This window comes from Apus apus, chromosome Z, assembly GCF_020740795.1.
Source record: "Apus apus isolate bApuApu2 chromosome Z, bApuApu2.pri.cur, whole genome shotgun sequence".
Lineage (NCBI taxonomy): Eukaryota > Metazoa > Chordata > Aves > Apodiformes > Apodidae > Apus > Apus apus.
The window spans coordinates 19,307,214-19,317,052 of NC_067312.1; the positions used below are offsets into that span (position 1 = coordinate 19,307,214).

The 9,839-nt window shown below is 42.5% G+C and overlaps 1 protein-coding gene across 1 annotated transcript in view; it reads right to left on the bottom strand.

The window, feature by feature from the left end:
- Positions 1-9,401, bottom strand: part of ANKRD55 (ankyrin repeat domain 55) — a 50,408-nt gene extending 41,007 nt beyond the window's left edge. The window contains exons 1-3 of the mRNA XM_051642705.1: positions 9,156-9,401; positions 4,050-4,172; positions 2,078-2,208 (exon numbers count right to left, since the gene is read on the bottom strand). Of these exons, the coding sequence (XP_051498665.1) occupies positions 2,078-2,208; positions 4,050-4,172; positions 9,156-9,195 (294 nt within the window). The 5' untranslated portion in view covers positions 9,196-9,401. The remainder of the gene's footprint in view (positions 1-2,077; positions 2,209-4,049; positions 4,173-9,155) is intronic.
- Between the last annotated feature and the right edge of the window lie 438 nt (positions 9,402-9,839).

Here is a 9,839-nt window from a genome sequence, read left to right on the forward strand (position 1 = left end):
TGCATCAGGCCAGATCTTTGCTTGGTGGTTCTGACATCCATGTGTGACTGTAGCGGTTTCTGCCAGCAGAGGAACTAGTCTTTTGTTTCCCCAGTATAGGTCTCTCATCACTCAGAGTGGTACCCATTTAGAGCTGGACGCTCAGACTAGCTTGGTCATTCATTTCTGCGATCAGGTATTTTCTTTACACTGCATTTTGTTTTTTCTGGAGCTGTAGCAAGTACCAACCAAGTAAACAGTGATTAAAAACCTCCTAATTCCTGTATCACTAACAAATGCTACACATACTCCTGCATGTGGATTTGATTATGCTAGGTTAAACCAAGAGCACAAGCACTTCATCTCATTTCCTTTATGAGATTTTAGCAGGGTTGGCAAATCAGTAGTGAAAAGCCTTAGAGTATGGTCTTACAGACCCTGTTGAAAAGTCTGAATTAGGGACAATGTCAGACTGAAAACAGCACCAAAACAGATGAGATGAATCATTCCTTGAACTAAAACCTTCCATTGATCACCTCAGCAAAAAAGCAAGTAAACAATCTGGCTGTGACCTCATAAATCTTTTAGCATCTAAAACCCCAGGGAAATCAAGCATATGTTTAAGTGTTTTGTTCAAACCTCCGCAGGCAATCGATAAAGACTGTTCCCTCCTGTATGAGCTACGTCAGATCAGCATTACCAGCATTTATGGGGAAACAGTGTGGAAAGATTGAAACAGAACATCCCTGTTGCAGCTGCTGGTGGAAACACAAGACCATTCAATTCTGCATGCTATTGTGACTGTGGAGCTCTGCTGAATTCAGTTTTCTGGACAGACATCACAGCCAAATGCTCTCTATAACTCCAGTTACATCCATCACAGAAACAGAAATGGAAACTTAGAAGCCTGGGTGGTTTAAATCTTTTCCAGTAATTTATTTTTTTCCAAAGAATATTTCTTCCCCTCTGGGAAAAGAGAAAGGAAAAAAGGAGCATGACATCAATTATGGGATTTTTTATTTTTTTTTTTAATTTCTGGCAGAGGAAATGTTTATTCTCAAGTAAGGCAGAGGAAATGTTTACTCTCAAGTGAGTGGAGCATGCTCCTTGCATTGAAAGAGACTGCCTGTTTTGCCATTTTCTACATTTATTATCCGGCTGAATATATCACATAGCTGAGCAGAATCATTGCTTTTGTCCTGAATTTGCAGGAAGAAACTACATGCTAGGGATATCATTTAATTAGGCTGCCACAGTATCTGTTTAAATGAACTGGCCATGTGTCATCCAGCCATATCTCATACTGTGCAGCATGGGTGAATATTCTTTTGTCCTTTCTGTCCAGCTTATAATGGAAGCTTATGGTCAGCTCCTCTGCCCAAATAATTTAGTCCCCATCCTCACTCTTAAACCTGAATTCCCCCCAGTCAGGAGCAGAAGACTAAGGAGAAGAGGACCATCCTTGTGTTCTTCAGACAGAGAGCCTCACATCTCCATTCCCAAATTTCTCAATGGAATGTCTGCTCCTTCTATCACTTGCATGTGGGCTAATTGGGGGATTGGATTGCTTATGATCTGAGTATCTGCACTGCCATCTGCAGCACCTTGAACTTAAGTTCTTAACCTGGCCATCAAGGTTCACCACTATAGTGAAAATAAGCAATGTCCTGACTCATGTGGTGTGCTGACAAGCAGCATAGGTGGAGACAGGAATGCTCTCCCTGGAAGGTCATAAAAATCCCATGCTGATAGCGGGAGGGGAGAGGTTAATCTGCATATTAAGACAAGTGGGGACTTTCCAGTACACAGGAAGAAGTGGCTTTCTTGAAACCACACGGAGAACCCTAGATCTAGTGAAATCCCCATACCAAGCACTGATTTTACAACCTGAAAGAAAAGACACTCACAGAAGGCCTGATCCTTTTCTAATAATCATTCTTTTCAGCTTTGCACTAAAGTTCACAACTGCACCCTTGTCTAGATCCAAATGTTTGCACTTTCTTCCTTTTTGCAGTATAAAAAGAAATCTTATTTAGTCTGAACATTTACTCCCTTCACTCCATCTGTCTTTCCGTATTTCTGCCCCAAGTCTTGGTACCAGATAAGTTGCCAGAGATAAACTGGTACGTCCATAAGCATCTTGAGTGTTAATATTGGCTCCCATCTTCAACAGAAGCTTCACTGTGTCAACCTGGCGTCCTGACACAGCATGCATCAAAGGTGTGCAACCTGGGGAGGAAAGTCAAATGTTCTTTTACAATTTTTATTTTGTCAAAGCCACAAGATAGAGATATTTTCTTATTTTCTAATGTTAGCACTGGCAAATTTACAAATCCTTTCCCTGACAACTGTCCAACAGTTGTACTCAGCATTTTGCAGGCAGGAAGTAACTGCTAGGCCAGTTACTGACCACTGATTTTAAAAAAGCATGACTTCATTAGCCTCATAAGCCTTGCCTCATTAACTGTCTTTCTGGAGGGAAAAGTGTTTTTCTGTTGACAAGCTCCCAGTATGAACTGTTTGCTTTATACACCATATTGGAGGCTGATACTCTTCAGAGTGACTAGTAGCCAGATAGTACTCGGCTAATTTTCTCAGGGTCCAGATTAATTCTGTCACTATGAAAGACTAATGATGCCAAGCCCTGTCCCATGCAAAGGTGTATGTGTGTGAGTTGATGCTTTATATGGACAATAACTGATTTTAAAAACTGGATTTGTTATAGACTATTTTCTTTTGTGTTGTCACAAGAACTTATTTTATACTCTGCAAAGAATGTATGTGCTGGAAAAAGCCCTGAAATCTGCATTCCAACCTAATACTCAAATTTCATTATGAAGTAGTATGATGTCTTTTAATTGCTCTTCCATCCGTTCTTTTAAATGCTAAATAACAGCAAAAGATTTTCCTGCAGGATCTGACAAAGCAACTTAAAATTACTAAGCTGGACTAAACATGAATATTAGACTACTAGAAACTTCAGACAATTGAAAAATAATTATTCTTACTGGATTCAATGAGACTGCTGAGCAAATGCGTGCTACTCAACCTGAGGTTATGCAGGCTCTGCCATATGTACAGGTTATGAGCCATATGTTCTGTCTTGCAAGACTGGTCTTTAGTTACATTTGGATGTACAACCAAGTAAACAGAGTTTTTCTGGAGCTGAAATATACCTGTTTGCTGATCAGTTTATCTCCACCCACTGCCCTTCATACCTAGTTCATCTTTCATTAAAGATCTGGACTCAGAGCATTTTAGCTTGGTTAAGCATTTTCCCTACTGATCAATAGTGTTTTAAGGACTAAACAATTAGGCTGTCTGGTTTAAAGGATAGGAAAAACTGGTAACTTGGTAAAAACTGGTAAAGATTGGAATAGACAGCGTTCATATGGATGCTTTCAGAGAAAGTGCAATTATTTTTTTTTTTTTTAATAAACTAAGTCTTCTTGAGAGAAGCTTCCAGACATCTGTGGCTCTAATTCACTTGGAAAACAGATCTATATAAAACCCAGCCAAAGAACAGTGCTTTGTAATAACATTAAATAGTAACTTGAACACAAAATGAACTGAAGCCCAGTCTCGCAGATAAAACAGGTTATTTAGAACACTGTGAATTGTACAACCAACCCTTCGGCAAATACTTACATGACAAAGTCATTCAAATTGTGCCTGTACATAGATGAGTTTTTCAGTGGAACCCTCTACTCTAGAGATGTGCAGAGTGTATAGGATTAGCTTTGATAAAAAAATACTTTTTCCTTCCCTAAAATTACAACAATTTCTCACCATCTTCCTAAGGAAGATAAAATGGATTAGTGCTGAAGAACTGCCCAATCATAGCTAAACAACTTATTTGCATCCATATAAAAATCTTACAATTACAGGGGGGAAAGAAGTATCTGAACTGAGCAGTTCCAGTGGATGTTCCAAAGAATACCTCAAATTTCCGATATTCTGCCACTAAATATAATTTGCTGAACACAAAAATCAAGATTACAAAAAAAGGGAAAATTTAATTGCAAGCTGAAGCAATTTATCCCCTGAGAGCAAGTTCAGCCTTCATTTACCCTCACTGTCGCAGCACTCCAGGATGGAAGGATCTTCTCGAATCACTGCAGTTAGTGTGTTCACATCACCATTAGCTGCTGCTTGGTAAACCACAGTCAAGTCAATCTCTTCTGCTGCATCACCTGCAGAGGAGGCGTATGCCCATGAGTAAGCAGAAAGCAAGTAAAAATTATTAACAATTAAAATAATGACACTTACTTCACTGAGTTTTCTTGCCTATATAACCTGAGATGGAACAAAGTGTTATCTAAGCAGCACTGTGGTTTCTGTTAATCATCTACAACTTGGTTTTCATCATAACTTCTTCCAAAAACTGTCAGACATAGGCACTGAGAAGACATAAGAAAACTTCTGGAAAGTGTCCACCACTTACAAGAAATCATTCTAACATAAATGTAACATGACTTGAGAAACAATGAGAAAATAGCTGAATTAGCTCATAATACTGCTGGCTACACTTTCATGAAATAGGATGAAATCAGGACACAGGTGTTTTCAGTTACAGTGTTATCCTTGCACCAGCCAGAAGACTGAATCTTATCACTTCTTTTCCCTGCAGTGTCGAGTGTCATTCTCTTCTGAGGAAGGTGAACTTCCAGCAGTAATGGTTTGTATTAATAATTCTTGCAAAAAGGAAAGGTAGGCTATTGCTTGGGACTCAGGAGAGGTTTAGTTTGTCTGAAATTACAGTATGAGGTTTTATTTAAAGCAGATGTTTTGCAGGATGTGTTCCAGAACACTCCTCAGGTTTTTGTTTCTAGAGAAATTAATTAGATGATTCTCTCTTTGCTTCTTTGCTTGTAACTTCCTTCCAGACTGGTCATCCTGTGCTCCAGATGCCTGCACTTCCTTTGGCTTCAGGTGAACTTTAACTAATCTGTTAGCTACTGGAGTCAAAAGAATTGATGTTTTGGTGAAAGATCAAATCTGATGTAGTGGTATCTCCTAGATCTGTGTTGTTGGTCAGCCACAGTCTTATGTTTAATTTTAAAAAGAGTTTCTGGTATCTATTAATTAAAAAAGAAGTACACCTGCAGTGAGCTGTGCTGTTTACTGTGGCTGAGGGTCAGAACTACAGAGCATAACATTTGTCCAGCCACTGCACTACCTTATGAGCAGGAGAAAGTAAAACTGATGCCTAAATCACACTAGAGAGTTGATCAAAGGAAAGACAGATTAAGTAACTGGTGACTTATCCAGACTGTCCTGTCTTCTGGAGACAGCATAACTATGTAAGCTGTGCAGAAAAAAGGGAGATGGTTTAAGAGAATTTTAAAAGTTAGTAAAAGTCTTTTTCATAATAAACCACATTATTAATAATACATGGTTATAAAATATATTTTAAACATTGTCATATATCTTTTTGAGTGTTAACAGATCTTTATTTTGAATGATTAGCCACACTACTGTGATTAGATGTTGTCAAAGATGAACCTGCATGAGCTCCATGCTGGGGTTTATAGCCCAGCATAATTCCCCATATGTGACCTCTCCTTGGGATGCTGTCATCACTCTCAACTTCAAAATTTGGCTGCCATGGAAATGCAGCTCACTCTTATCCTGGGATGCGTTAGTGCAGCTCACTCTTATCCTGGGATGCGTTAGTGCAGCTCACTCTTATCCTGGGACGCGTTAGTGCAGCTCACTCTTATCCTGGGACGTGTTAGTCTGTCAGAGCTGGAGCTCTGGTTGTGCGCTTGGAAAATCCAGAAAGCTGATGTTACATCTGTCTTCACCAGTGCACAGATTCCCTCTTCATCACTATTCAACTGAATAGAATTTAATATACTTTCTTCTAGCTGTTCTTTTAAATTACCCATTTGATAAAATCTGTAAATTAAAAATGTTAACTTGATTTTTGTTCTTCTGGAGAGCCTATTGCTGAGGGAACTGTTCATTTGTCTCAGAAACTGTGACCTGTGTGGTTGGGAGATCAGGAGAGACTGAGAGTCATTGCCCCTGGAGAGTCATCATCAGTGACTAGTATATGAAAAACGAAGTGACTTTACTGCAGAGCCCATTAATTGGACTTTTGTATCATGCGAGATCTGCAGAGTGCTCACACAATCAGTAAATGCAGTGAATAATAACACGGCCTGAGCTAGCCCCTTACTCTAAGAGGGATATAGCAAGGGCTGAGCTGAAGGCAGGGAGACAAGGCAGAGAGGTTCATTGCTTGTGTTGCTCCTCTGAAGGGACACAGAAGGTGCCAGCCACATGTACTGACACAACTCCTCTCATACCTCCATGTGGTGGTTATTATATGGGAATGGTACAGAGAAGATGCTGCTGGCATTGGGAAAGAAACTGTTAGATGTGCTGAGAGAGACAGTGGATCGAAGGGGCCCTCACCTGCATTTATGCATTCAAATGTGAATTTTGTACTTTTTGCTCTTCAGCCTTTTAAGTACTGTTAAATTATCCTGCTGTGAGTCAGGAGCAGAACAGTCAAAAAAGGAAACCTCCATCTCCTGAGCAGAGCAGTTGCTTATCCAAAGGGCAGTACGGCAGCAAGATTACGACAGAGATGTGCACTGTATGAGTCCCTGACTCCCTCTGCCCTGTTTTGTCTAAAACCAAAACATCTTCTCCCCTGTGTCTTTGCTTGTGCTGGACTGAATCTGCTTTTCCCAGAGCAATTAATGTCCTGTGTGAGAAGAGGAAGAAAAACTCTGCAGGGATGGATGGATGGATGGATGGATGGATGGATGGATGGATGGATAAAGTTTTCTTCATGGCTCCTCTTGCAGAACTCTGGCTCCTTTCCTCACACTTCCCCACCGGTAAGTCCTAGATGTCAGAGCAAGGAGAGGCAGGTGGACCAGGCTATTACCCTGCTGGCAACAGAGAGTGGGCCAGGAGGAACTGATGAGCGCTCATACTGTGCATCTCACATAAAGCAGACTGATGCTAATTCCATCTCTATAGGGTGACACAATTTCAAGCAGGGTGTCTTTAGCATGACCTCTGTGGCTTTGGGTAGGGGTTGAGGAGGAAGACAGATGCACGTTCTTATGCTTCATATGACAGGGATCAGGAAATGCCAGAAGGGCTTGGATGTTGTTTATTCTGGATGCACTTGGCTCTAGGTGACACAACATCTCCCACTTAATCTTCTTCCAGCTTACTTGGTCAAGAAACTGGGGGACATGGGTGCACATTTCAATGGCACCAAGCAGTACTAGCAGAGGAGGGGTTTCTGATGTCACTTGGCTTCTGTAAGTCCTATACTGCTACTGCTGTTACTATTGATTAGTGCTATGGGGTACTAATGAGCAGTACCGTAGGAAGTGTTTCAAAGACACAGTATGATTTTCAATCCTGGAATGCTAAAAAAATTAAGCCTGTTTAAATTAGTAATGTGCCAAGACATCAGCATGCTTTTCAGATAAAATCCACCATACATTGTAAATTTTGAATAGAGCTTTCTTTTCCTGATACCAATGGATTCAGTGTACCACTACTGTGTGTTGCCTGCTCCTGCCTCCCATCTCTCTCCCACGCAGCTGGCAGGGAAGGCAAACAGTAAGTCTCAAATAATCTAATAAACCAGCATCCTTGCACTGATGATGGAGGGGAGATGATGAATTTATCTGGAGCAGATCCTCTTGCTCAGGAGATGCTGTGAGTGGAGTGTGACATGGCTGGGGAGATGATGCTGGACAGAAATATGAATGGGTCAGCGTGGAGAGTGGCCTGGCAAGAGGAGAGGCTGCAGATTACTAGCAAGGGGATGTACAGGCAGATGTTGCCTCCCAACTCTCTCTGTCCAGGTAAGGTGGTTAGGGCTAGGGGTCTCCAGCATTGCTGTCTACCCCCTTATCCACCTGGAGACTTGATTTTTCCTTCGCCAGACCTAGTCATACTCTAGCCTCATTCCTGGCACCACTTCCATCAGCTCCCTGACAGCCATCCCCAGAGCACTGAGTGTGGAGGGTTTCCTCTATCCCTCCCCAGTTTAAGCACTGCTGGGTGGGCGTGTGGCACAGTGCACACCCATAGTGCCTGCAGAAGGAGAGCTTCATGGCTTCCCTCTGTTCCCCATCTACTCAGGCCAGGGTCCTTGCTGGGCTGGTGTAGACTAGTACTCTAAAAGCTTGTGTCAGGCTTTGAGTGCTACAGTGGCTGAAAGGCAGCCAGAAGTACACTGCTTTACGTGGGGTGTATTTATTTACCTTGCATGTACAAAAGCGCAACCTGTGGAACCTGCCTGCCCAAAAGGCACTGCAGCGTCTGTTTTCCTCCTGCCCTTCCATCTTTTTTCTACAGTCAGCATCTTCATCGTGGGGCCAGCACAGCCCTGTCAGCTTGGACACTTTGCAGGTGTGCACTGGAAACAGTGGCCCCTGTACACAAATTACTTGGCAAGTTCATTTAAAGAGAAATTTGTTGCAACACTGATAACCAATTACAGCTTCCTGCTTTGGGAACATAACATAAATGCCACTACATTCCTTACAGCAGATTAAACTGTAAGGCATACAAGCTTGTATCCACAAATAAGAACACTAAATTCAACCATTTTACTTAAAAACAGACAACAGAAATTTGTATTTGATTTTCTACCAGGTAGAAAATATTAATGTTTGGGCTTTTTAAAGATACCTGATATTCACAGTTATGGCAATACTTATCCATATAGCTAACATTTGCAGAAACAAAACGAATCACTTCTCAGCATCTTGTCCTTTTAGTGTATACAAACTAGTGGACTTACAAAAATCAGCTTACCTTAGATTTTTACCCCATTTTAAACTGCGCTGTTTGCTAATACTGCAGTTGTGTTATATATATTAATCTCCATAAGAGGACCAATAGATAATATAAATAATAAATATATGCATACATCTCTTCATGCTAACCATAAGCAATCAGATGCTGTTGCTATTCTGCTGAAAAATCTGATGTTTAAAAACAACTGTAGCATGAAATATCCATGTCTAAAACTGATGGAAGAAATTCCTTCATATATAACCAAAATCTCTATGAGGCCTCTATGAGGCCTGATCTTTTAAAAAAATTCTTGCTCTTCGTTCTGTCAAGTAAGCTTAGTACATTTCCATGGGAGGACCAGAGGATTTTGAAATTAGTAGCAGGTGACTTACCTTTGTGCTGATCGAACACTGATGAGGAACTGAAATCCATTGTGGTCTATCTCATTATTTACAGCCAGACGAGAGAAGTGCCATCTCCAGAGTTTCTAGGGAAGAATCCCATACATAATGGTAAAAAATGCAATGACAGCTGTCGCCAGCCTTCTTGTCAGGGAATTAAACTCGCTTTACGGCCGCAGGTTGTTCTCAAGACAAGAGCATTACCCCTAGCCCGCGGGGAACGGCACAGCCTGTTTGGTAGGGATCCTTTTAAAATTACACCTCTGCCGGCTTCACGGCGCTGCTGGAACCCCCTGAGCTCCCCCGAGCGAAGCAGCCTCCGAGGAGCCGCCAGAGCCGCCCCGCCCGCCGAGCAGCTGCGGGAGCCTGAGCGGGACGGAGCTGCAGACTGAGCATGTGCCGGGCTGCCCGCGCAGCCTGCAGGCGTGCGTGTGCCGTGCCGTGCCGTGCCGAGCCGAGCCGAGCCAAGCAGTACCGTGCTGAGCCGAGCCGTGCCGTGCCAAGCAGTGCCGAGCTGAGCCGAGTCAAGACGTGCCGAGCCAGGCAGTGCCGAGCTGAGCTGAGCCGAGCCGAGCCAGGCAGTGCCGAGCTGAGCCGAGCCAAGCCGAGCCGAGCCAGGCAGTGCCGAGCTGAGCCGAGCCAAGCCGAGCCGAGCCAGGCAGTGCCGAGCTGAGC